Genomic DNA, 27,745 nt, shown 5'->3' with positions numbered 1-27,745 from the left:
CCAGTTCCTTTGCTTGAGGGATCCCTGGGGGTGATACAACTCCCACTTCTCGACTTCTGGGCCACGTCGTAGTTTTTATTTTTTATTTTTTTAATTTTTTTTTAATGTTTATTTATTTTTGAGACAGAGAATGAATGGGGGAGGGTCAGAGAGAGAGGGAGACACAGAATCTGAAACAGGCCCCAGGCTCCGAGCTGTCGGCACAGAGCCCGACGCGGGGCCCGAACTCACGGACCGCGAGATCGTGACCTGAGCTGAAGTTGGAAGCCCAACCAACTGAGCCACCCAGGCGCCCCGAGTCGTAGTTTTTAAAACGCATTTCTGTCCCTCATCTAATTTGCCCTTTCCGGTGTGAGTTGAAAATCGAGTAGAGCCCGTGCCGCAAAACAACCAGGCCACAGCTGAGCAGCTGTACGGGGCCTCCGCTTCCCTTGGTTCAGCTTTCCTCTCCTTACTCCTCCTCCTCTTGCTTTTACAGATACTTTATAATGCAATCGTGCTGGGCTTTTGACTCGAGGAAACGGCCGTCCTTCCCCAACCTGACCTCGTTTTTAGGATGTCAGCTGGCCGACGCAGAAGAAGCGGTAGGTAGCAGCACCCTGCTTGAAAAGGTGATGCTGGAGGGGCGCCCGGGGGGGCTCAGCTGGTTGGGCGGCCAGCTCTTGGTTTCGGCTCGGGTGGTGACCGCCCGAGTTCGGGGGTTCGAGCCCCGCGTCGGGCTCTGTGCTGGCAGCGTGGAGCCTGCTTGGGATTCCCTCTCCCTCCCTCTCTCCCTGCCCCTCCCCGACTGGTGCTGTCTCTCTCTGAACAAGTAAACTTGAAAAGGCGTCCTTAGAAAGGAAAGCGATAACTCAGAACACACGCTGGCTTCCTGAGACCCAAAGATACTACGTTGTCTTTCACACCGCGATTTGTCTCGTTTGCCCTTTAAAAGTTGTATGGGGTGAGATATATTTATTGGTAACTGGTTTTTTTTTTTTGCGGGGGGGCGGGGGAAGCTCTCCCTAAAGGTTTCGGCCAATTGAGAAATTAAATGTCCAGTGCACAGGACTAGACAACCAAATAAAACTGAATCCCTGAGTGCCCCCCCCCGCCCCACCCCCGCCACCGACCCTTAGCATGCAGTAATCACACGACTCAGTCATGTAATACAGTATCGTGGAGGGAACATTGCCCTGCAGTCCTGAGAGTCGAATCCCAGTCCTACCACGCGGTCTCCTCATTGCTGTGTGCATTACGGCAAATCGTTCCTCTGGGTCTTACTTTTCTCACCTGTAAAATGGGTTGTCACGCCGGGTGATCCTTGAGCGCTGTGAACTTGGAATCCCTTTGCTAACTCTTCTCCCCGGTAATAGAACCTGGCGTAGTGAACGGAACCATCCTCTAGAGGCTGTGGACAAAGGATGGGACCTTGGACCTCCAGTACCCAGGTTCAGATCTTGGCTCCATCATTTACATCTTACAGGCCTCGATTAAGTCAATCTTTCGTTGCCTCTCAGTTTCCGTGTCTGAAATACAGGACTAACAGATCTTACTTTGGGGAGGTCTAAAGAGTAAATAAACTGATGTATGCGCAGAGACTTCCCACACAGCGGGCACTTGGTAGTTAATAAATGTTAGCTGCATAGGCACCTGACTCTTTACATGGATTGTCTGTGCTCTTTGTCTAAACTACTGAGTCCGTTTTCAATTCTGTGGCCTCTCCAGAGACCTGGGTATAGGTCGTGTGTGGCCTGTCCTCCTGGCAGGGTGTTCGAAGAATCCCATTCGATCATTCGTCCGTTTGCTTGTTTGTTTCTGGGCTTTGTTGTGGTTGTTGTTTTGGTGAGAGAGTGAGCATGAGCAGGGGAGGGGCAGAGAGAGGGGGGGAACAGAGGATCCGAAGCAGGATCAGCACAGCCAGCAGCGAGCCCAGCGCGGGGCTCGAACTCACAGACCATGAGATCGTGACCTGAGCCGAGGTCGGACGCCTAACCGACTGAGCCCCCCCGGGCGCCCCTGAAAAAAAAATCACATTTGGAAACGAAAATATTGTCAGGGAATTAGGTCCAGAAAGTCAGGGGAGATGGAAAGCCTCAGGGCTATCGAGTAGATAACCCGGAAATAGTTAATGACGCTATAAGATAAACTGAAAGAAGAATCGTGGAGAGAAAACAACAAAGGAGCTGTTGAGGCAAAGAGAAAGCACCAAGTAATTTTCACTGGCTGGGGAGCTGGCTTTGGATTCACAGAGGTCTTATTTGCGCTAGAATTTTGGGAAGAATGAGTAGTATTTTGGCTGCTGGCGGATGGGGGGTTGGTGGCGTGTTCCAGGCTGGATGAGTGACGGAAGTAAAGGTTCACAGGTGAGAGAGGCGAATGGAAAACAAATGGTTGTGGCTAAAGTATAGGGCGAGTGGGAGAACACGGAGGAAAACAAGACTATAAAGGTAGCGGGCCAGGGTGGAGGGTCCGCTGCGGCCGAACCGTCCCTTGGCTTTGTTCAGGACCGCCTTGGACTCGGCGTGCAGCTCTCCTCTGTCCCCATGCCCCCAGGACGTCCGAATCCCTCTCCCTCTGTTCAGGGGGCCTTCGACATATCAGGGATTGTTGACTGGCAAGGTCTCCACGGACGATGACTCAGCTGAGGGTATCCAAGCTCAGGGACAGCCCTTCAGCTTCTCCCCCCCGGTTCTCTTCCTCTCTGCCCCCTGACCCTCTGTGATGGAAAGTTCTTTTCCCTACCCGTCGCAGAGCCACTGATGGCCAGCTGTAGCTCCTTTAGGTAAATGACAAAATAGTGTCCCTGCCAGGGAGACATTCATCCACCCAGCCACCGTGGGGAGCCTCTCACCCCCGGCTGGTGCAGTGGGCTCCAGTCTAGAAGCCTGGGGAGCAGAGCAGAGATTGGACTTCAGGCCCCCCTTGCCCGCTTGGCTGGGCACCTCAGAGCGAGGCATGATCTCCGCAGCCGTGCCCACTGCGAGCAGACCCTGGCTCCTCCTGTGTCGCCGTTCCGTGGTTTCTCTTCACACCTCCCGAGCACAGCCACGTGTCGTCTCTTGAGTGGGAAGACAGGCCTTGCCAGCGCGCCTGGGGTAGCATCTCCTGCTCCGCCTGTGAATGCTTTTTGTAGAATCCGGTTTTGCTGCATCGTGGACTCGGGAAGCAAATGGCCCCCGGGGAACCAGTGAGAAGAGGAGGGAAGCACGCGGAGGAAACACAGGTTAATGCTTTGAGGTGTAACTTACAGCAGGGAGGTCGTCGGACAACGTGCTAAGGCAATGAGGATTTGTGGAACCGGGGAGGATTTGCAGAATGCACACACATGCTTCAAGATTTGTCTCGAAGCCCAGATCACGACGTGTGTGACAGATGTTAACCGGGCTTATGGTGGTGACCCTCTCGCAATAGATACCCAGAGACGAATCGTGTCGTACGCCTGAAGCTAATCCAGTGTTACATGTCCCTTATACATCCGTTTTTTTTTTTTTTTTAAAAAGGAGCCAGATCAAGTTATTCCCTCGTCTCCAAAGACCCCCTCTGTAACTTCTCCGGTCAGTTTTCAGGGTCCTTCTTCTGAGTCCCCATAACACTATGTGACACTCTGAGACTCAGTGTTGTGTGATAGTTTTGCTTTCCCATCACTAGACTTGGCTCACGAGGTCAAGGACATGCACTGTTCATCTTCACGTCACCTGCGTGGTCCCACAGGCAGGAGACACTCACAGCATGAGGGTACGTGGGAGGCCCCGTCTGTTTTGTTCACTGTGACATACCCAGTGCTTAGCGTATAGAAAGGGCTAAGCAACGGTATCGGGAAGAAAGGAAGCGTAAAAGCAAGTTTGGGAGGGCAAAAGCGAAACAGCACAAGGAAGGACATCCGTTAAGAGGTGACTGTGGCAGCAGAGGTGAGCAAAGGAGGGAGTGAACTGGACCGCGGCAGGGGGGAGGGGTGCAGAGGAAAGGGACACACGGCTCCTGTTTCAAGAAAGGGGCCTGAACTCACATCACCTCTCCTTTCATATCAGTGCCCACAAATTATAGGATATATAATATATAATATAGAACTGTATTATAAATGTATCATATATAATGTATTGCAAATAAATATAATACAAAGGATTTGTATTTGTAATACAAATTTGTATATTGTAATACAAATACAAATATTTAATATAAATATTAAAATATAGATATATACACTACATATTTTTATTACTTTTTATTTTATGTATTAAAAATTTTTTTAATGTTTATTTTTGAGAGAGAGAGAGGGACAGACAGAGCATGAACGGGGGAGAGCAGGAAGTGAGAGACTCAGAATCCCAAGCAGGCTCCAGGCTCTGAGCCATCAGCGCAGAGCCCGATGCGGGGCTCGAACTCACGAACCAGGAGATCACGACATGAGCCGAAGTCGGACACTTAACCCGCTGAGCCACCCAGGAGCTCCTGTTATATGTTTTTAAAGAAGTGAGGCCATAATTGCCTTTGAAAGCCAGAAGGCCATCTCTGTGGACCGGGAACGGTGGAAAACCCCTGGGATGATGAAAGCAGTTAGGACTGAAGGGAGAAGACCCACGACAGAGGACTCTTTGAAAGGATAAGGACACGTGCTTCCCTAACGGGCAGGGAGAGGTCTGGTAGGATCTTGCAGTGGTTCCACAGTGGGCGCAGCCACACTGTTAAGTACACATAAGAATAAAGCAAGTGTTAAACATGTGAGTATAACCACCGTTAAAAGAGAATATAATATATCTCAGGCGTAGTGTAGAAATAAAAATATAGTTTATAATCTCAGGTGTGGGGCGCCTGGGTGGCTCAGTCGGTTAAGCGTCCGACTTTGGGCTCAGGTCATGATCTCACGGTTTGTGAGTTTGAGCCCCACGTCGGGCTCTGTGCTGACAGCTCGGAGCCTGGAGCCTGCTTCGGATTCTGTGTCTTTCTCTCTCTCTGCCCCTCCCCTGCTTGCTCCCTGTGTCTCTCTCAATAAATAAACAAACAAACAAACAATTATAATCTCAGGTGTAGCGTAGAAATAAAAAAAGGACCATAGAAAACTTGATCAACCCAACAAAGCAGGGGAGAGAGAAACAAAGAACATTCATGGAAATAGAAAAAAAACACAAAAAAGCAGGATTCGTAAGTCCACTTAGGAAAGACAATTTCAAAATAAATGTGCCTGTCATCATACAGGCACATTAACTGACCTCAGTGCAGTGGAATGGGACATCGCCAAGAACAACCAAAAAGGCCCCAACATCTGACGTCAGAGATGAAAATCCCTGCTTACAGAAGTCTTTGGTTCACAAGAAGGAGGAGGAAGGAAAAAGAAATAAAAATAGACCCTGCTTATTAAAACCTGTAGGAGCCAGCCACGTTTATAATTCTAAATTCATTTGTTAGAAAACAAAAAAGAATGAAAATGAATGACTTCAACTTTCAACTCAAGAAACTAAGAAAAAAAAAACCAAACAGCAATGTATGAGGAGACAGAGAGGAAGAAGAGAAAGAACAAAGCAGCAGAACAGAACTAATAGATGGGCACCTGGGTGGCTCAGGCGGTTAAACATCTGTCTTCGGCTCAGGTCATGATCTCGCTGTTCATGGGTTCGAGCCCCGCATCGGGCTCTGTGCTGACAGGTCGGAGCCTGGAGCCTGCTTCGGATTCTGTGTCTCCCTCTCTCTCTGTGTCCCTCCCCTGCTTGCTCTCTGTCTCTCTTTCTCTCAAAAATAAACAAATATTAAAAAAAAAAAAAGAACTAATATTGATACAGGCAGAATTCATTAAACTGAGAGTAGCCCCCAAAACAAAATAATAGTGATGGTCAGGAAAGCCAAAAGTTGTTTTTAAACTAATAATTTACGTTAAAAAAAAAATTTAAAAAAAAAAGGGGGGGGCGTCTGGGTGGCTTGGTCGGTTAAGCATCCGACTTCGGCTCAGGTCACGATCTCATGGTCCGTGAGTTCGAGCCCCGCGTCGGGCTCTGTGCTGATGGCTCAGAGCCTGGAGCCTGTTTCCGATTCTGTGTCTCCCTCTCTCTGACCCTCCCCCGTTCATGCTCTGTCTCTCTCTGTCTCAAAAATAAATAAACGTTAAAAAAAAATTTTTTTTAAACTAATAATTTAATTGCTCCCATTTTTGGCGTCATGCACACTTACTAACATGTTACCCATAATAATACATTTAATTCTCATTTCAGGCTCACGAAGTAAGTTCTACCATTACCTCTTTTGCAGATCAGTAAACAGAGATACAGAGAGGTTCAGTAATTTGCCCAAGGTCACACAGTAAGGGTCAGACTTAGGGGTTGAATACCACAGTCTGGAAGTGGTTGACACTGTATATTAATATTGTATATTAACACAGTGTACGAATATACCACTAAAGCACACTAGGAAGAGAGCAGTTAAGAAAGAAGAGACAGCACAAATAAGATTCAGGATAAAAAGAACGTAATTATGGATAGGGACACCATTTTCTTTTCTTTTTTAAAAAAAAATTTTTTATTTTAATGTTTATTCTTGTTTATTCTCGAGAGGGAGACAGACAGAGACAGAGCATGAACAGGGGAGGGTCAGAGAGAGAGGGAGACACAGAATCCGAAGCAGGTTCAGGGCTCCGAGCTCTCAGCCCAGAGCCCGATGCGGGGCTCGAACTCACGGACCATGAGATCATGACCTGAGCCGAAGTCGGTCGCTTAATGGGACACCATTTTCAAAAGTATAAGAAAACCTTACCTACCTCTTTACACGGATGCACTTGGAAAGCTGGGGTTTCAAAATTTTTATAAGGAGAATGTACTTACGGATTACTTGTGCCATTAAAAATTCATTTAAAAAATCACTTACAGGGGTGAAGGAGGTACAGGCTTCCGGTTATAATGACTAAGTCACCAGGATGAAAGGTACAGCGTAGGGAATAAGTCAGTGGTAGTGTAACGAAAAGTGTATGGTGACAGAAGGCAGCCACGCTCTGGTGAACACGGTAACATACAGACTCATGGAATCACTATGTTGTACACCTGACGCTGATGTAACATTGTGTGTCACTTATACGTCAGTTAGACCAATTACGTAAATAAAAATCCCTGAAAGAAATGGAAAAGGAAGACATGAAAAGCAGTGATATACCCGAACGCGCCCCGGGGACAGACTGACTGGCTCTGGGAGCACAGCGAGCTCGAGGAGATGGTTCCGGAACTTCTGGATCACGGGACTGGCAGTGCGCCAAGTGGAATTGCAAACACAGGAAGCAGGGAAGGTTTGGGGATGAAAGATCATGAATGCAGGTTGGGTTTGAAGGGTCCCTGGTGTTTCTGTCACAGCCTCGCTCGGAGGGTTAGACATCCAATGCCCGAGATGTGCGTTTGGTTCAACAGGTCATGACCAACTGCTGCTTTCCGAAAAACACATATCATCCCTGTTCATCCTTCCGGGTACAGGCAGAGTGTTATTGTGCAGACCAGGGTCAAAAGGATATTTCTCTCGATCTGCTTTCCAGAAAGAAAAAAATTAAAGAGTAGGAGGCGGTCCGCTCAGTTACCAAACTGTGAAAAACAGACAACCCTTGTCTTGTCGTAAGGCTCTGGAGAAAATAGTGTTCCCAAACACAGCTGACGGTGCAGCCTGAGTGTTTCAGCACTCAAGTGTGCGTCCCCTTGGACCCAGAGATGCCACTTCCCCGTTCATCCCAGAGACAGACGAGGCCAGTGTAACCTTTGCAGTTTTATGTTACATAGCCAGTCCACCGAAAGGTTAGTGAGGGGCGGCCGGGTGGCTCGGTCCGCCGAGCGTCCCACTTTTGGTGCTGGCTCAGGTCATGATCTCGCGGTCGTGGGATTGAACCCCATGTCCGGCTCCTCACCGAGCATGGAGACTGCTTGGGCTTCTCTCCCTCCCTCTGTCTCTCTGTCTCTCTCTCTCTCTGCCCCTCCCCCACTCGCACTCCATCTCTCAAAAATAAATAAAGGATTGGTTGATTTTAAAGAAGTTTAGTGATGGTACATCAGTACTATGGAATGCTAGGCTGCTGTCAAAAAGATGAACGTGCTCCCATTCCGTCAACAGGGAAAATATATAACACACGTAACATCCGGACAACATATTAGCAACTCAGAATAAGGCTCGAAACCAGAATCTACACTCTCAGCCTACGGATACACAATTGTGTATGCACAGCAGACTATAACGGTGGCCACCTCTAATGAGTTTAGCTTGTTTTCTATACATCTTCCTATATGGCTTACGTTATCTCTATGAATGTGCATTAACTTTATCATCAGACAAAAAATAGAACTGCTTTCATTTTGGAAAAGCACTCTAAAGTCACCCAAGTGAAACTCAAGCATCAGTCCCCCGTATTAATTGCATAATGAACAGGTCTCTCTTAGTGGCCTTTCTCTTTTATGGTTTTACCGCGCAGCTTTAGGATTTCTAGATCGAGATTTTGTAGCCAAGATTAGAAATAATAAGGGAATAAAATGCTCGACTTGATTTCTCCATGAATAAAAGGACCGAATCTGCTTTGTCAATTAATATTCTCTTAAGATTATCCTCTAAGGCTTATGTATAGTAATAGCAAGTAATTTGCAATAAAGCCCCGTGACATGTACGTCATCATCGGATGGTAACCAGTGTTGTGTCTTTTTTCCCACATTCAGATGTATCAGAACACGGATGGCCATGTTTCCGACCGTCCTTCCGTCTACCAAAACAGGCAACCTTACAGCAGAGAGGTGGAATCGGGTTTACTCACCCCACAGGCTCCTGTCGAAGATTCCTAGAGAAACGACTTAGTCTTAAGGACTTCCTCCCTTCAACCCCCAGCTTAAACAGGCTATAGATTACCAAAACAGGATTAATCTCATCACTAAAAGAAAGTATATTCTCAACTGCTGCTTTGCTGGACTTTTCTCTAGAAGCTCTCTGTATTTACTCTTGTTTTCAAAGGAACTTTTGTAAAAAATCACATCATCCTTTGCACAAGGCAGGAAGAGCTGATAATTAACTTTATTGGAGCATCTACCCACATCCAAAGGCCTTCTCAGTCTGGCTTCAGTGAAAATTGTGTACCTGAACAATAGTATATTCTTGTAAATACATAAAACAAAAGCATTTTGCTAAGGAGAAGCTGATATGATTTTTTTAAATCTATGTTTTAAAACAATATGTAACTTTTCCAGCTATTTAGTGATATATTTTATGAATGAAAATAAAATTTCTTCTTTAGAGTTGTTTGTCATTGAATTGTTTGCATGGTCTATTTAGGGAAAGACTTAACTGGAGGGGAGGAACCTAATGAAATTGTGTGCAATGTTCCGTATTTTTTTTTTTTTTTTCCTACTGAGAAGGTCCATCCTTTTGTTGGATCCTTAAAAGGATCTGTGACTCCTGCCCCCAGACCAGGAACCAAACAGCTGGCGAAGGCTTGCTTTTCTGCAGCACTTCATTGATTCAGCCTCCCTCGTCCTTTGAAGCTTAGCTCCCTCCCTCCCACAGGCTTACAAACTTGGACTTGCCCCTGTCCTTACATTCCAGTGTGGTTCTTGGTGAAGGTCTGCCTTCTCTTGTCCTCCCTTCCAGTGCCTCGGTTAAGATAAGAGCCCTGAAGCCAGTCCCGCTAGGCCGGACTTCTCTGTCCACCACTCTTCGCCATGCAACGTTGGTCAAGTAACTGAACTTCGTTAGGCCCCAGTCTCCCGTTCTGGAAGAAGAGATAATGATGGAAGGAATCTCTCTCACAGGGTTGCTGTAAGAATTAGATGGATAACATACATAATATATGCATGTCATAAATATACACATTCACAGATGGTCCCCAACTTACAGTGGTTCAACTTACTATTTTTCAACTTTACGACGGCGCGGAAGGGATACACGTTCAGTAGAGACGGTCCTTTGAATTTTGAATTTCGATCTTTTCCTGGGTTAGCGATATTACCCTCTTTCATGATGCTGGACAGTAGAAGCTCCCAGTCTGCCGTGGGATCACAGGGTAAACAAGCAACACCCTGGCCAGCATTCTGGTTTTTTACTCTGGGTACGGTATTCCGTCTGTGACATGAGAGATCCAACACTTTATTATAAAATAGGCTGGGTGTAGATGATTTTGCCCAACTGGAGGCTGACATCAGTATTCTGAGCACATTTGAGGTGGGCCAGGCTAAGCCGTGATGTTCGGTAGGTTGGGTCTATTAAATACATTTCAACTTAGGATATTTTCAACTTACTGTGGGTTTACTGGAACATGGCCCCTCCTGGGATGTTTATTCCTCTTTAAGCCCGTGCTTTGTTGCTAGACTTGAGCTCTGTCTTAGGTCTTTCTCAGCTCCACCAGCCATCGTGAGTGATGGCTTCCTCTGCTGAAATCTACAAGCTTCTTGTCCATATCATCCAACTGGCCCTTAACATGAACATCCTTTCTTTTCGCTTGGATTTCTTTCAAGCCACAAAAATGTATTATCTTTCAGTTCTATAGGTAAACAGTTCGACAAGTGTCCTTCTGGGCTAAAATCAAGGTGTCATCAGGGTTACGTTCCTTTCTGGAGGCTCTAGTGGAGAATCTGTGTCCTCACTGGTTCCAGCTTCTACAGGCTGCTAGAATTCCTTGGCTGGTGGCCCCCTGCCCCCATCTTCATAGCCAACAATACTGCATCTTTCCATCTGTTCTTCTGCAACCTTGTCTCCCTCTGCCCATGAGCTCAGCAGAGACTGGTTCTCTCATTGCAAGGATCATGTCTCTTCACTTGGATTTTTAGAAGCGTGAAAGTAGATATGATTTATTCTAAGTTCTATGCTTAATTCCCATTTGTGTATACAGTTAGGACACAAGAAATATCTGTATTTGATTTTTTTTTTTTTTTTACCTACTCAATTTAAAGCATCAAATATGCTTGGTGTTAAGAATTCAGATAATTTTGTCTTTTTACTTACAGTAGTAAGTGAAACTTTCCCTTTATGTGCCCAACCCAAACCCCAAAATGTTCCTTCAGGGGAAATGCTGTTAAAGTTTCAGATAGATTTCTCCCACCTTCTTGTTTAAATATACGTGCATTACTTACACATACTTACACAAATACACTCAACCCACCGAATTCTTTGTTTTTTTACATAAAACGGAACCACACCAGCCAGCCATATTGTCAAATGTATTTTGGTTCTTAACGACATGTCAATATTTTCCCAACTATACATGTTTGTGAAGCACCTGTGATGAGGTAAGTGTTAAGAAACGTATGTATCATCTCATTAAATCTTCGTTAACTGCCTTATGAAGTAGGTACTAAAATGATACCATTTTTTTTCTGGAGAATTGGAAAGTTAACTTAGTAACCTGTGATCTCCAAGCCCTTGTTAACACTTACCTTGTGGTGACTCTTGGGTTCTATTATTATTTTATTTATCGTATTTATTTATTTTTAATTGTGGTAAAAACAACACATAACAGAAAACATAAAAAAATTTGTTAATGTTTATTTATTTTTGAGAGAGAGAGAGAGAGAGTGCACGTACGTACAAGTGGGGGAGGGGCAGAAAGAGAGAGAGAGAGAGAGAGAGAGAGAGAATCCGAAGCAGGCTCCAGGCTCTGAGCTGTCAGCATAGAGCCCAACGCGGGGCTTGAACCCACGAACACTCAAGATCGTGACCAGAGCTGAAGTTGAAGGATTAACTGACTGAGCCACCCAGGTGCCCCTCATCTTAACCATTTTTAAGTGTAAAGTTCAGTATTACTAAGTATATTCACATTGTTGTGAAACCAATCTCCATAATTTTTTATCTTGTAAATCTGAAACTCTGTCCCCATTAAACAATAATTCCCCCCTTCCCTTTCTCCGAGCCCCGGCAACCATCATTCTGCTTTGTTCCTATGAATTTTGCTACCTCATATAAGTGGAATTATACAACATGTGTCATTTTGTGACTGACTTATCTCACTTGGCACAATGTCCTCAAGGTTCATCCGTGTTGTGACATGTGACAGTACGTATTTCCGTTCTTTTTAATGCTGAATAACATTTCGCAGTATGTGTATACATTTAGTGATTCACTTATCCATTGATGGACATTTAGTTTGCTCCCGCTCTTGCGTTTTGTGAGTAATGGTGCTATGAACACGGGTGGGCAAATACCTCTTTGAGAACCTGCTTCCAATTCTTTGGCATATTTTTGTTTTCTTTTGTAAAGAAGTGGGATTGCCGGATCAAATGGTAGTCGTATTTTTAACTTTTTGTTGTATATATTATTTTTAAAGATGCCGTTATAGTGATCATGTGTTTCTTTGGCCATCCGGTATCTATTCCCGTTTCTTTCAGTAGCAGCACTGTGATTTGATACATTACTCGTCTCATCCCTATGGTATGGAGGCAGTGGGGTGGGACTTCAGTGGGGGCAGGGGGTGGTGCCTTCTAGCCAAGGAGGGTCCTTGACTCGAGCCTGGCTGATAAACTTCCTCTTTCGTTCTGGAAGTTGGTGCCCGACCTGGATTCAGGCAAGGATGAAAAAGGGAGTTGGGGGGGTCGGGGGGCTCCTGGGTGGCTCAATTGGTTAAGTGTCCGACTTCGGCTCAGGTGATGATGATCTCACAGTTCGTGGGTTCGAGCCCCGCGTCGGGCTCTGTGCTGACAGCTCAGAGCCTGGAGCCTGCTTCGGATTCTGTGTGTCCCTCTTTTTCTGCCCTCCTCCACTCGTGCTCTTTCTCTGTCTCTGAAAAATTAATAAATGTTAAAAAAAAAACAGTATTTTTTGAAATAGAAAAGAAAAAGAGAAAGGGAGTTGGAACTTACAATTCTCAGCAACAGCAATCTCCGACCGGGAGTGATAAGCAGTCCCCACTTCCTAGATCCCTGGAGCTGCTCTGGCCCCTCTTCTTGCCCAAGCCTTGCTCTCTGGCCTTCCTGAGCCTGGGAGCCACTGTCTCTTTTCCAGAAATCCCCTTCGCATGCTGTGAACCCAAGTCGGCGTCCAGTGCTTCCAACCGAGACCCTTGGCACATACACCTGCGGCCAAACTGATTTCAGTCAGACCCACATACGTTCTGAACGTGACTTCGCTGTGGATGGGAACCAACAAGTACGTTTGTATGTGGGATCACCCACACGGCACCCCCCTTGCTGCTGTAGTACCCAAGGCGCCGAAGAATTTGATTTCCTTGCAAATGAATACTCTCTTGCTCATGAGCTTTCTAGAAATGGCCCCATGCCCTACGTAGACTTCCAGTTCCTGCTTTCTTGAAAAAAGAAAAAAAACCCAGTTCATACTTCTCAGATTCACTCATGCTGTTACATGGATCTTAAGGGCTTGTATTTCGCTGATGTGCAACGTGAATATACAATTAGCACCATTTGTTCATTTTCACACTGATGATATTTGGGGCTTCGGGGCTGGGTGGGGTAGTGGGTTCATGGGCGTTCGTTAATATTATTTTTCTTTATAACATAACTTTTGTATGTATCAAATATAGTATTTAAAAGGCAACATTCTCCAGGCGTCTGATGGCTCGGTCGGTTAGGCGTCCGACTTTGGCTCAGGTCATGATCTGGCGGTTTGTGGGTTCAAGCCCCAAGTCGGGCTCTGTGCTGACAGCTCAGAGCCTGGAGCCTGCTTGGGATTGTGTGTGTCCCTCTCTCTCTGCCCCTCCCGCACTCACGCTCTGTCTCTCTCTCTCTCTCTCTCTCTCTCTCTCTGAAAAATGAATAAGTATTAAAAATAAAAATAAAAAATAAAAGGCAACACTCTCTGAGGAAGGAAGGTATTTAAAACCCTTGTTGGAGGAAACAAAATCAGACTCTATCAAATTCAGCTCTTACCACAGATCTGGTTTGAGTTCGGTCGTTTGTCTCTGACATAACTACACGTTTTTTAAAGAGATTTTATTTTTAAGTAATCTCTACACCCAACGTGGGGCTCCAATTAACAACCCTGAGATCCAGAGTTGCATGCTCTACCGACTGGGCCAGTCAGGCGCCCCAAACTACACATTGTTAACACGGCTAAGAACACAACTCAAAAGCACGGATCTCAGAGACGGGTTCTGCTACTGCGTGCACAGCCCTTTCCATCCGACCAGTAGGTGGCGCCCCAGGACTACTGTTTTTTCCCTTAATCTCAATCACAGGGCTTGACTTCACTCCTACACCCTACCCTGCCTTTGGAAAGGCACATTGTAACCAACAGGATAAAGAAAAGGCCGATCTGTTGGTGAGAGGGAAGAACAACCCTCTACGCAGATCACTTAAGGTCATTTATTCAATATTCAGTTATTTCAGAGTTGACTCTGCTAACGATTGTGGGCTTTATGTGCATTATTCATCACATTCTGGACATTAACAGAGCAGTCTATGTCAGCTTCTTTATGGGACGTTTTTTTCGAACACCAATATCTTTTAACGTTTATTTAGTTTCGAGATGGGGGTGGGAGGAGGTGCAGAGACAGGGGGGTGGTACAACGGATCTGAAGCGAGCTCTGTGCTGTCAGCAGCAAGCCCCGATGCGGGGCTTGAACTTACGAACCGTGACACCATGACCTGAACCTAATGCTCAACCGACTGAGCCACCCAGATGCCCCAGACCTTTCATTTATAATTAATTTTTTTTTGAGAGAGAGAGAGAGCGTTTGCACACGAGGGAGGGAGACAAATCCCAAGCAGCCTCCACGCACAGCACGGAGCCAGATGTGGGACTCAGTCTCAGTCTCATGATTTGAGCGGAAATCAAGAGTTCCGCGCTTAACCGACTGAGCCACCCAGGTGCCCCTGTAGGACCTGGTTTTTAACATTCACTTCTACGCAGCACGTTTATCTGCCCAGGGGATTGACTTCTGAACTGACTCTTCTCGGAGCGTCTTCTGTGCTGAGTGCTGCCTGAGCCTGGACTGGCCTCCTACTGAAAACAAAGAGCCTGTTTCCCAGAGATCTTTCGGAGTAAAAAATACAGCCAGGGAAGATGTCCTGGGTGACCTCCTATTGGAGTTCCAGCCCTTCGATTAGCCGCCTTGTGTCCCTCCTTCACCCACCACTTGTGTTTCTTCCTGATCGTTCTTCTCTCTCCTCAGCTCTTTGCGAAGGACTTTCTCAGGAACACGCTTATCCGGGCTCCTCGGCCATTCCCCGATCATTTTGTCAAAAATAAATGACATATCAGCTTTCACATTTGTTTCTGTCTATGCCATTACCATCAGCAACAGAAAAAAAGAAAATGGTGGGGGGGGGGCTGTTGTCACCTAAAAACACTCTATCTTTTCAGCTCGTAGGAGTCCAATGTGTATTACATCCCACATTATCTTACCGAGGCAGGAAAGGCATGGATGAATTTTTTTTTTTTTTGGTAGCAAAACACATATAACATATATGCATGTGCATGTACAACCTACCCCCTGCAACCATTCCTCAGTGCGGAGTTCAATGGCATTCAGCACATTGACACCGTTGTGCAAATCACCACCACCACCGAGTCCAGATGGAACGTTTTCATCTCCGCAAACGGAAACCGTCCCCATTAAACATTAACTCCCTACCCCCTCTACCTCCAGCCCCCGGCGACCACCTTCCTACATTCTGCCTCTGTGATCTTGAGTCCTCTAGGCACCTCATATGAGTGGAATCACCCAGGATGGGTCGTTTTGTAACTGGTTTATCGCACCTGGCGTATAACGTCCTCAAGGTTCGCTGCGATGAACTCTTTATATTACCATTTGTCGATAATACACTCCGTCCCGCAGCTGTGCTAAAGGCACATGTATCGTCCCATTTAGTCAAACGTGGGGTAGGAGTTGCTGCGTGGCAGCTGAACAGCTGGTGACACCAAGGCTCTTGAAGAAGGTTAAGTCGCTGGGGCGCCCGGTGGAGGGGCTCGGTCGGTCAAGCATCTGACTTCAGCTCAGGTCACGATCTCACGGTTCCTGGGTTCCAGCCCTGCGTCAGGGTCTCGGCTGTCAGCGCAGAGCCCGATCAGATCCTCTGTCTCCCTCGCTCTGTGCCCCCCAAATGCAAATAAACATTTAAAAATTTTTAAAAAAAGAAAGAAAGAAAGCAGGTTAAGTCACTTCCTTAGACACAAAGCAGGTACTAAGTACTCACCCATCTCACAGCCACACCGGGGGTCTGGGCTCCTGCCAGGGCCTGTTGCTTTGGCTTAGTCCTCAGCTTATGAAAGCCGTCTGGGAACAGCAAGATGAGATGAGTTCTGACTCCCAATGTGCCTCAAATTAAAAACATCTGTGAAAGAAAAGCAATCTGCCTTTCTGGTATCTTCTTGACAAAACACTTCACGCCTGCTCCACTCACGAAAAGTTAAGGGCTGCTGGTGGGAGGGAGCGGACGTGTGAACGTTTCAGCTACCAAAATGAAACAAAACTGTGTGCCCGTTTAAGAACTTTTCCCATGTTCTGGTAAAAGACTCTTAAGAGAAAAATTATACTAAAGTCAAATATGATATATTCAGCAACCGGAAGGCAAGAATGCCATCTGGTGCTGTTGATTTATGAGGCTACATCTTTATATAATTTAACTCTTTATTTTTTATCTATTTAATTTTTGAAGGTTATTTATTTATTTTGAGAGAGAGAGAGCGCTCCAGCAGAAGGGCAGAGAGAGAGGGAGAGAGAACATCCTGAGCAGGCTCTGTGTCATCAGCCCAGAGGCCGACCCAAGGGCTTGGGCTCACATATCCTGAGATCATGCCCTGAGCCGAAACCAAGAGCTGGACGCTCAACTGACTGAGCCACCCAGGCACACCTCTATAACTTTTTTAAAAAAGCTTTATTGAGGAGGTTCTGGATGACTCAGTTGGTTGAGCGTCGACTCTCGATTTTGGCTCAAGTCATGATCCCAGGGTTGGGGGATCCAGCTCCGTGATGGGTTCCGTGCTGAGTGTGAAGCCTGTTTAGCACTCTCTCTCTCTCTCTCTTTCTCTCTGCCCCTTCCCTCACTTGTGCTCTCTCTCTCAAAAAAAAAAAAAAAAAAAACTTTCCTGATACATAATTCATATACCACACAGTTCTCTTATTTATATTGAACTACTCAGTAACTCAGCTTTTTCCCCGGATGAAAGTTGCCTTACTTGCTCACTGCCTTCCATGTTTCTGGTTGGTTTGATTGGTTGAGGGTCAGCAGAAGTGGAGCCCAAGGTGCTGAGTCAAGCCCAGTGGCATGAGCTGCTGGTTCCACGTTGGTAATTTGTATTTTGTTGTTGTCGTCAACATTGTTTCCGCGTCCGTGACTGTTTAATTCCTGAACTTTTTGCGTCTTGAAGGTTCCTACGTCGGTAGGTTATCGGGAGTGCCATTATTATACGATAGATACAGCAAAATAAAAGGTTCGGTTTCCGGCCCTGTGTCAGAATGGTGGTAATATCAATAGGTAGGTCTTTCCCACCATGCCTCTCGGCATCGCTGTGCTGCGAGCAGAAGGGTTTCCATTTGCAAATTCAGATGTGGTTCTTTGAGCAGCTGAGAACCCCCAGGCTCCAAGCCCCAGGCAGCGGCTCCTTTGGGGGCGGGGAGACCCTTGATGTGCAGAGGTAAGAGCAGGAAATGATAAGGGGTCATATAAAAGGGGGGGGGGCGACAAGGAGCGATGGAACCAGAATGCCCTTTCTACTTCTGCTCTACCTGCTTTTCCCAGCGTCTGGGGATGAGGGTGGTAATGAGGCGAAGGAGCCTGGACAGACCAGGGTGGGGATCCAGCCAGACTCCTCCTCCCTTTCCCCACACTCTGATTTGAACATTGCAGGTGCTTCACAGGTCACACTACAATGAACCGAAGCTGGTGGGGGGGGGGGGTGGCGGAGGGAGAAGAAATGGATGGCTATTGGCCTGTTGACTGGGCCCACCGCAAAGCCTGCATGGACAAGCAAAAGACTCTAACGGCGGGAAGGAAAGAGGAGAAAACTCTGTGGTTGGTCCAATGGAGAGATTCGACACAGAAAATAGTAGCCAACACCTACGTAGTGCTACCACCAGGTGAACACGTCATTGTCCCCATTTTACAGACAAGCTGAAAAACAGAAGGTTCGGTATCTTGACAAACGTCTGATTGTAGTGGCGGAACCGGGATCAAAACCCTCCCGGGTCTGTGTTCTCCACGCTGCGTTCTACTGCCTGAAACTCATACACCACAGGATTCAATGTGCTTTCACATACACACAAGTATGTTACACGTAAATGTTAATCTCGTATCTCCTCTTTGACATTTGAAGACAAGCCAGCAACGGTGGTACTTCGGGCGCTGGATTTACTTCCTTGAAAAGCAAATTTTTGAGGCGCCTGGGTGGCTCAGTTGCTTGAGCATCCAACCCTTTTTTTTTTTTAATGTTTTATTTTATTTTTGAAAGAGAGAGAGAGACGGAGCGGGAGCAGGGGAGGGGCAGAGGAAAAGGGAGACACAGAATCCCAAGCGGGCTCCAGGCTCCGAGGCATCAGCACAGAGCCCAAGGCGGGGCTCGAACTCAGGAACCGTAAGATCGTGACCTGAGCCGAAGTTGGACGCTTAACCCACTGAGCCACCCAGGAGCCCCTCCCCTCCTTTTCTTTGAATTTATCTTCCACGGTAGTTTTCATTTTGAGCACCCATGAAAGATTTCCGGGTGAGAAATTCGATCCATGTGGTCATTGGGTCAACGAATTCACCCCATGGTGTTTATTATGCGCCTACCGTGGGCACGGTTCTAGGCACCCGGGACACAGAAGCACGCACGACACGCTGTCTCCAGGCTCATGGCATTGGTCAGAGCTGAGAGGTGATATGCAAATAAGTAAATATAAGAAGCAAAGTGATTTCAGATAAGCATATATTCTCAGGAAGAAGACAGCACATAATGGTGTTTGAGGGACAGTTGAGAATGGGGCAGAGTTATTGCTTTGAGACCACATCCCGTTTCAAGAGCATTTATAAAGCACCTGATGTCTTAGGTATCCGAAATACAGGGAAAGCGCGTAAAGCACACTACCAGGCCCCACAGCGGCAACAGAGGGGAAATCAAATTCCAAGCGGGTTGACTTGCGACCAGTCTCTGAGTTACCAGACGGAGCTTCCCGGGACGACGTTGGCGTTAAAATGTTCATGACACCGAGAGTCTCTCTGGCTTGAAGGCCCACAGTGAAATCGGGTCCCTCCTGGCTTTGTGGGAGCAGAGTAGCTGGAAACATTCCTCCCGTAGAGCCCTCCGCTCCCTGGACTGGAGCCTGAAGCCTGTGTTTGTCCATCGCCCGAGTACTCTGGACCCACTGTTCCCAGAAGCATTCAAACCATGCCAAGCGGGTGTTGCATAAAAAACACACACACACACAACCACGAAAAAAGCTTGTGTGTTCGGCAAATATAAGCGGGTGAGCGGGCCGAGCGTCGCTCAGTTGCCGAGGGGGGAGCTGACGTTCTGCTTCGTCCAGCTGAACGCAAGCAATGGACATGGAGAAGGTCAACTCCATGGACTTTGGAGAATTTGTGGACGTGTTCGGGAATGTCGTTGAGAGATGCCCTCTGATTGCGGCTGCTGTGTGGTCCCAGCGCCCGTTCTCCAACTCGGAAGATTTAGAGAAGCACTTTTTTGCCTTTATTGACGCCCTTCCACAGTCAGGTGAGGCTGCGGCATTAGAGTCTGTGCGAAGGGCTTTCAAGCGTATTTACCCGAATGGTTTGAGATATTTTAGCCTAGTTGCTTATCACTGACGTATCGATTGGTATTTTTATCGTAAGGCTCGATCTCCTTAGACTCGGTCAATGAGGGTCAGACGCTTGCGAGGTGTCGGGCCGGAGGTAGAATTGCCGAGGGAGGTCGGCTCGGGTAAAGGGGTTGTTAAATATTAAAGCCACGAGGTCACGATGCGAGAGGAACAGGCACCGTTCTCCTCGGGCCTCGCAGCCCCACAGAGGCCAAAGGTCAGGCTGAGGGCCCACCCTCTCTTAGCCAAGTGTGTTGGCTCTGGGAATGTCCTGTATGCAAGAGAGGAGACAGCACGGTATCAGAATATCTCAGGAGCCCAGGGGAAAGAGCAAATGGCTGACATTTTTACCAGAAAGGGCCAGTTTGGACTGGACCACCGAGGAAAGTAGACTCACTCAGATCAGCAACTCCCTAAGGGAGTGAAGAGGAAAAGACAAAAATCTGAAGGAATTCCTCTGGCGAAAGGGAGAGAAATTGTTGATTTCCTCTGGCTAGAGAGAGACAAGGCGACCCTTGCGGGTGTGGGGTGAGGAGGGTGGAGGTTTAGGCTTACCCCAAGTGACTCAGAGTGACACAGGGCCTCACAGGGATTCAGAGACCGAGGGTTAGAGTCAGGGCTGCTTCCGGGGCTGTTCGGGTATCTTCAGAAAAGCCTGAAGGGAGGCGAGGGGCAAGGGCTGCCTTCACAGAGGGGCTCCCACAGAGGCCTGGTGGGTGGGGGTGGGGGTGGGGGAGAGGAGGACCGCCACGGTCTTCTCCTCCATAATGAGGCCAACGGACAGTCTTGCCCATCCGTCCAGAGTCTGACATCCGGGGGGGTTTCCGAACGTCCCCCAAATAAGGAACTCATTTTAATTGATTTGGGGCACATTTAGCAAGAGGAGAGGATCGTGTTATAAAATCAAACGGACAGAAATGTTGACAGTCACCCCCTTCTCGGGGCCTCTCTCAGCTCTGCCACTGGGCTCGGGCATTCGTGGGGCTGAAGGACACCAAGCCTTGTGACCGATGACTCACAGGATGGTCAGTCCCAGCTTGATGAGCCGAGAGGCTCCCCTTGTCAGCATACAGCCTGCAGAACAAGCTGGAAAGAGTAAGAGGCTACCAGAGCCCATGTTCTAAATGTCTGACAGGAAAAGGCAGGTCAAATGGAAGGCTTCTAGGCCAGAGGGGAAATAATTTTTAAAGGGTGTGAATGCCTTATGAATGGCATTTTTTTCTATCACGTTAAAAAAAAATAAAGGAGAAAAATTCCATGATCTGTCTCAATACCTAAGGGGTGGTAGGGCTGGGGAGGGAAAGGATTGCATGGATAATTCAAACCCAGTATTCACTGGTTTATCCAGTTATTCAACATTTATTTAGGGCTTACCGTGGCAAGAACTTAGATAATAAAATTAAAATTTCCCTATTTCCGTCTTCTCTCTCCTCAGCAGTCCCTCCAATCAGTTTGAGCAGAGGTTCTCGTTAAGGTTAGTTAAGGTCTGGTTAAGGTCAAATCCAATCACAGTCCTGAGCAAAGCGGGATATGGGGATTGGCATTCACCCCCTCCCTCCTGAGGCTTGTATTTGATCCCTCTCCTAACTCAGTGGGAGCTCCGTATTCTGGTCGGTGTCAGAATCCTACATCGCTCAGTGAATAGGGACTTAATATCGAATGCGTGAAACGGTTCAGAAGATGAGATCGTAAGATGATTTTGAAAGGTGATGGATCCTGGTACCCTCTCCCCACACATTTCACCTGGAGCGACTTTAGTGACAGGTCCATGGGACAAAATGACCAGAGGGAGCTGGGGTCACTGGGGTGTTTGCTCCCTTCTGCATCAGACACCGTTCTTTGCAGGGACCTCCTTATGTGGATCCTGTTTGTCAGTCCTCTGCCAGTGTCCACATTCTCTTAGGCAGCTGGGAGCAGGGCTTCAAAGCTATAAGGGTGGCTACTTTGAATCTAATCACCTCCATGATGTTGGAGAGGCAACGTGAGCGATGAAAATAATAATAGCGAAAATGCATTTAACCCTTACTTTTGGTGTATTTCAGGCACTTTTGTAAACACTTTCCATTTGTTAACTCATTTAATCCTTATGATAATCTTATAAAACAAGCATTATCATTATCATATCCATCTTACAGATGAGAAAACAGAGGAACAGAAAGGATAATGAACTTGATCAAGAACACACAGCTAGAAAGTGGCAGAACCGGGATTCAAACCTTGATGGTCAACCCAGCAGCTTTTGAAGCATTTTTTAGAGAATCAGAACAGTCTAAAAAGAGTTTCTAGGGAGTTCTTTTATTCATTCACTAATCTATTCAATGCATATTAATGCTTGATGTCCCAGATCCTATGTTGGGTTATTTCAATAAGCAAATAAAACAGGATTTACTGCATAGTCTAGCTTTAATCTGCAGAGTCGGGAATGTAATAGAGTCTTTTAATCCCATAACGAAAAGAGGCCTTAAAAGAAAGTTCGGGATAGGGTGATCTACCTGGTCAAGGATTTGTTTTATACACGATCTAAGAAAATCCTCTACAATTAGCAGAAAACAAAATCTTGTTTGTAGAGTAAACCAAGGTTGACAATCCACTCCGGTTACACTATGAGGATTATTGGTCAGTAGGTGGCAGTCCAGGATTAATATTCAGTTCTAGCACTAATTGGCCAAGCACCCTTTCAAGCCAATCAGTTCCTGATTTCCGGCCAAGGGGCGTGGAGAAAATAAAGGGAAGACAGTTGAAACACACATACACACACACACACACACACACACACCCCAATTCAGTACTAATTTGTGTTAAAATCAAAGATAAAAAGTGCATCTCCTTGTGACATTTCAGAATTGCAATAATGCCATAATTTATTATTTAATACTTCTTTCAGAACATAGTTGTTGAATGAATAAAAAAGATACTAATAATTCCCTGAAATGCAGGCTCTCAGGTATTTAGAAGAGGCTGTTCAAATGTGTTCAATCAAAAGATATATATGGCACTCCTTCCCAAAAGTGATGTGTCGGTCAAGCGCCCACTGTGCCCCAGGAATTGTCCCAGGCGTTGTGGACAAGACAAGTGCCTACCTTCAACGAGTTTACATTCTAGTAGAGAGAGACTGGATTAACATAAGTAAATGAGATAATTTCACATTCTAAAAAAGTATTAGGAGAAAATATGTAATAAAATAAGTCTTTCTTAGGAAGTGACACTGGAGTCCCAAAAACCAAAAGATGAGAAGAAAGCGGTCTAAGCTCCAGGAGAAGGCCATCTTAGAAAAGGAACCTGAGACTTTTTGGATCCAGGTGTCATAAAAAGAAAAACAAACTGATGGCATTTAAAGCCATGAGACCCAGTGAGGACACCTGGGCATTTGTGCAAATACAGAGGGGAAGAGAAGTATTGAGTCCTGGGTGCTTCAGTGTTAGTGATCTGGCAGAACAGGAACCAATGACGAAAGTAGGCGAGTGATGATAATCTTTTAAGAAGGACAGAGGAACAACCATATGACATTCTCTCAAGAGGCTGAGGAAGAAGACAGGAGAACAGGCCGCTGGGTTTGGGCAAGATGGCCATCATCTGTGACCTTGATGAGCGCAGACTGGATGGCGGGTGGGACTGAAAGCTTGATAGAGTGAACCTGGGATAGGAGGTGAGAAACCCTTTGAGGTGTTTGCTAAGGAGGAGCAGAGATATAGGGAGAAGCTAGAGGGCAATAGGGAATCAAGGGAGAGTTTAATTTTGTTGGTGGGACGAGTGACTCTAAGGCGTGTTCGTGGTTGCTGAGGATAAGGCAGTGCCGGGAGTGAGGGGGGAAGAAACGGATGTTTGAAATTATAGTCTCGATATGGAAAGAGGACCAGCTTCAAGAACACAACAGATGGGGGGGGGGGCGCCTGGGTGGCTCAGCTGGTTAAGCGACCTACTTGAAGCCTCCAACTCTGGCTCAGGTCATTATCTTCTTGAGTTCCAGCCCCACATCGGGCTCTCTGCTGTCAGCACAGAGTGTGGTTCTGATCCTCTGTCTTCCTCTCTCTCTGCCCTCCCTTGTGCATGTGCCTTCTTTCTCTCAAAAATAAACATCAACACACACACACACACACACACACACACACACACACACCAGAAGGAATAGATGATCCATTGTACCGGCAGGGAGAACACACTAGTTGGTCCCGATGTAGGGACCCTGGTGGCCTCTAATGGGATTCCAAGCCAGTTGCCTGCTCTGCTCTCCTATTGAAACGAAGAGTGTCCGCTTTGTGCCAGGAACTCTCCTAGATGCAAAGATTGATGACTTGTGGTCGCAGCAAATAAGACACGTCTACCCCTACATCCCTGCGTGTGCCATGCCAAAGGCACAGGCCGTAGGATTTCAGGAAAGACTGAAGAAAACAGGCAGCATTGAAATGGTCCGGCCAACCCAGGACAATTGACTGACCTGGCCAGTGCGCAGCCCGGTGCGGCTGGGTCAGCGTCATCCCAGATAGTACTCCAGGGGTCAGTGGTGGGGAGAAAAGGTGGAGTCCTGGGCTGGCCCGGATCACGTTCTGGTTTTTTCCTGAGCTACCATCGTCTACTGGCCCCCTCGCACCTTTTTTTTTTGTCTCTAATCTGCAGCTGTGTATATGGGTCGCAGGTGTGCGTGCGTGCGTGCGTGTGTGCGCGTGTGTGTGCGCGCGTGTGTTTTCTTCTTCTCTTTGCCCTGCCCTTCTCTGGGCCTCCCTTCTCTTCTCTTCCCCCTACCTTCCCCACAAACAGTGTAAAACACAGGTTCAGTCCTAGGCAAACATTAACCCCAGACGGTGTTTTCAAGAGGGGAGACAACCCAGGGGAGTGAGAAGCGAGGTGCAAGAACGAGGAGGAAAGGGGCAGGTGTGGCGCGCGTGGGACCGGCCCCGCTCCTCCGCGGTCCCCTAGGGGAGTCCGCTCGGGGCTGTATGGGGACGGACGCTAGCCCCACGCCGACGCTCCCCGCCAATAACTACTTTCCCCCAAGCTTGAGCTGGGCCTCTAGAGAATAAGAAATAGGGGGGAAAGGAAGTCAAGACAGGGGGTCGGTCAGAAGACTGGGTCACGGTCCCCCTCGCCTAAAGGCTGCTTTGAAAGCCTGAATATGCAAGGAGGGGGCGCCAGGGAGAGCTCTCTGGGTCAGGACCTGTAGAGACCCTCAGGACTCTATTTCCCCTCCCCAGTCTGCCGTTTGCTGGGGGCCAGGGCTGGGTGGGTGCGGAGGGAATTCGGATTCGGAGTGGTGGATGGTCGCCGGGCACAGCCTCCAGGGCCTGGGGCGGGGATCAGTGCAGGTAGGGAATTTAACACCTTCATTTTCGCCCCACCCGGACCCGGGAAAAGAAGCACCTAGCATTTGCAGTGCCCCGGGACAGGACCCATGAGAAGGGGCCTAAAATAGTGGTGTCGTAGAGATGGAATTACAGGTGACACGACTTTCGTTTAAAACGCCCTTTAACCTTGGAGGGACGGCCAATGCCCCCCAAGTCGCCTGGTATTTGAGCTACTAGCCAAGCGACCTTGGGCAGGTCCCCTAATCCGTTCTGAGCCTCCACGGAATCCTCCCTTAAAAGCACATGGTCCGGTTCTCCCGACCTGGACCCTGGTCTGTGAGTTGGAAGGTGCAATCCCAACCATCCTTTAATTGGGCAGAAACCGTAAGGTTTGAGTAAGGGGAGGTTTTACGCCGTATTTAAAACGAGTTTTAAATGATCTCCCTCTCCAACAGAGCTCCTGACTCATCTCAGCGCCAGAGTCAGATGCTTCGGCCCCACAGTCCAGTTAGAATGTTTACTACGACTAATAAGAACAGCTGTTTCTTGGATGTTTGCTAGTATTAGGTGCTGCGTTGGGGGGGGAAATGAATTGTCTCCAATCCTCATAACGACTCGGCAAGTTAGGTGTCATTACCCTCCTCCTACAGATTATGGCTGGCTGCTTACCATATCGGAAATCTTGCCCAGCCTTGAGCATTTGAATTCTGGTTTGAGAGAGCTAAGCAAAAAGGGTTGGTCAGGGCTCACGGAAACTCCCCGGATTAGGATGTAAAAGCTCAGGCATTACACCAGGGGGTTCCACTTTTAAGCCTCGGAGATTATGAGAAGCTATCTTGCAAGAAAACTCCGTTGTTCTCTGCGCTGTCTTTGGATCTATATTTGGAGAAAGGGACGGCGGGTCCCTCAGACGGCGGGTGGGCTGGGGGGGGGGCGGTGGGTGGAGGGGAGGGGGGTGGGTGGGAAGGGGGCGTTATTTTCCTAAAAGGAGGAGAGCCACTTTCATTCAAAAGGCTGTGGAAATCCGGCTGGAAATGAGTTTCTTTGCAGTTAATCATCTCTAAGTTTCTCTGGATGCTTCATTCCAGACGCCCCAACCTCACACTTAGGATCACAAAATCCCGGACGTTTATTTGCCGAGCCCCATGGATGTTATCCCCGTTGGGCCCTCCCCGCCCTTCTCCTCTGGAACGGAACGAAACCCATTCGGTGGCTTTTGCAGGAAGTCTTCAGGCCCCCGCGTCCGGCCCTCTCCGACATCAAAGCCCCCTCGAGAGCAAAGGACTTTGAAAAGATACGAAACGCTCGGGCTCCTTATCGCGTCCCTGCTCCCTCCCGAGCAAGTCGTAAATTCCGAGCCTCGGAGGCCTCTCCCCTCCGCTCTTCTTGCCCCAAGGTCTCAAAGGACAAGCCTGTCACTTCCCGCCCCGCCCCTGGGTCCGGGCCCAGGCCGAAGGAGCTGGCACCGAGGGGCGCAAGGTTCGGGACGCGTTCGAGGGGCTGCGGCGGTGCGCGCCCCCGCAATCCGGGACACCCCTCGTTGCCCTTCGTCACCTCCAGAAGACCCTGCGTCTCCCCCCCTCCCCGCCCTCCCCCAAGCCCCCCATCGGGCGGGGCGGGAGGCCGGCCGGCAGCCCCGTGCGCCCTCTCCGCCGTCTCCGCCGCGCGCTGACGCGTCCCCGCTGCGTGTCTGTGCTTCCCCGCAGGCCAAGAGGGCATCCTGCGCTGCCACCCGGACCTGGCGGGCCGCGAGCTGCAGCAGGGCACGCTCACTGCGGAGTCGCGGCGGGAGCAGAGGGGCGCGGGCCTGATGAGCCTGGACGCGGCCGAGCGGCTCCGGCTGGCGGAGCTCAACGCTCAGTACCGCGCGCGCTTCGGCTTCCCCTTCGTGCTCGCCGCGCGTCTCAGCGACCGGGCGGCGGTGCCGGGGGAGCTGGCGCGCCGGCTGCAGCGCCCGCCCGCCGAGGAGCTGCGCACCGCCCTGGGCGAGGTGAAGAAGATCGGCCGCCTGCGCCTCGCCGACCTCCTCGGCGCCGCCGGCCTCGCCGGACCGTAGCGGGCGCGCGAGCCCGGGACCCCGGGCGCGCGTCGGGACCGGCCGCGGCGGGCGGCTGGCGCGGGCCCGGAGCGGCGTCCACCCGCGCACGGAGGGAGGGGAGCGGCGGAGCCATCGGGCGAGTAATGAGCCCCTTTGTCCACCCACCCAGCCGCCCACCCGCGCACGCTTTGCCAACATATCTGTAGGGGGTCGCGCTTCGCCCCGATTGAGCCAGCTCACTGCTTCGATTCTACACTCCCTTTGCAGCCCGTTTGACGCCACCGGCCTTTGGCTCCCCATCCTCTCCTGCTAAGCCCGAGCCGCAAGGCAAAAACGGGCGGAAAAAGGAATCTTTTCTTCCGCAGCGGTGTGTCTGTTTGTTTTCTTCTTCTCCCCCCTCATTTGCCGCACCCGACATTTACAGGCGAGCGGAAGGCGTTTTCTCACTCTGGGGCGCCTGCTGGAAGCTGGAGCCAGGAAGGCGAAACACTGGTGCGGGGCCTTGGTGCCGGGGAGGCCGCGTGTGGGGGAAGGTGGGCAGGAGGGAGCCCCGTGATGGGCCGACGTTGGGAAGGCGCCCCGTGGGGGCAGGCGGAGTAGCTGTTATGGTCGCCCTTGAGAGAGGGTTGGGAGTGGGGGGCGTCTCCAGGCCGGATGGGCCCAAAAGTCAGGGGCAGGCGGCCTCCCCGACTCTCCCAGAGGTCGGCCCTTGAGAGCTGACTGGTCAGACCCTCAGGCTGCCACGGGAGACCCGTCGGTCATTACAAAGTTAATAATAAAATAAATAATAAT

General features: G+C 48.7%; 2 protein-coding genes across 5 annotated transcripts in view; both read left to right on the top strand.

Annotated features, from left to right (window-relative positions):
• Positions 1 to 9,107, top strand: part of FLT3 (fms related receptor tyrosine kinase 3) — a 123,705-nt gene extending 114,598 nt beyond the window's left edge. For all 4 annotated transcript variants that reach the window (XM_042940036.1, XM_042940187.1, XM_042940109.1 and 1 more), the window contains 2 exons: positions 479 to 584; positions 8,643 to 9,107. In XM_042940036.1, coding sequence (XP_042795970.1) covers positions 479 to 584; positions 8,643 to 8,765 — 229 coding nt within the window. In that variant the 3' untranslated portion in view covers positions 8,766 to 9,107. The remainder of the gene's footprint in view (positions 1 to 478; positions 585 to 8,642) is intronic.
• Positions 9,108 to 19,340: 10,233 nt separating this feature from the next.
• URAD (ureidoimidazoline (2-oxo-4-hydroxy-4-carboxy-5-) decarboxylase) lies at positions 19,341 to 26,990 on the top strand. The gene is made up of 2 exons (XM_042903627.1): positions 19,341 to 19,551; positions 26,622 to 26,990. Exons 1-2 carry the CDS (start codon positions 19,377 to 19,379, stop codon positions 26,969 to 26,971), a joined length of 525 nt encoding a protein of 174 aa, XP_042759561.1. The 5' UTR covers positions 19,341 to 19,376; the 3' UTR covers positions 26,972 to 26,990.
• Positions 26,991 to 27,745: the final 755 nt, after the last annotated feature.

The sequence above is a fragment of the Panthera leo genome, chromosome A1, assembly GCF_018350215.1.
Source record: "Panthera leo isolate Ple1 chromosome A1, P.leo_Ple1_pat1.1, whole genome shotgun sequence".
NCBI lineage: Eukaryota > Metazoa > Chordata > Mammalia > Carnivora > Felidae > Panthera > Panthera leo.
The sequence above is the reverse complement of the archived record's forward strand: the minus strand, read 5'-3'. Positions and strand labels throughout refer to the sequence as shown.

Coding starts and splice junctions, on each gene's coding strand:
- URAD (XM_042903627.1), top strand. CDS start 19,377: ATGGACATGGAGAAGGTCAACTCCATGGACTTTGGAGAATTTGTGGAC. Junction 19,552..26,621: donor TGACGCCCTTCCACAGTCAG/GTGAGGCTGCGG, acceptor GCTTCCCCGCAG/GCCAAGAGGGCATCCTGCGC.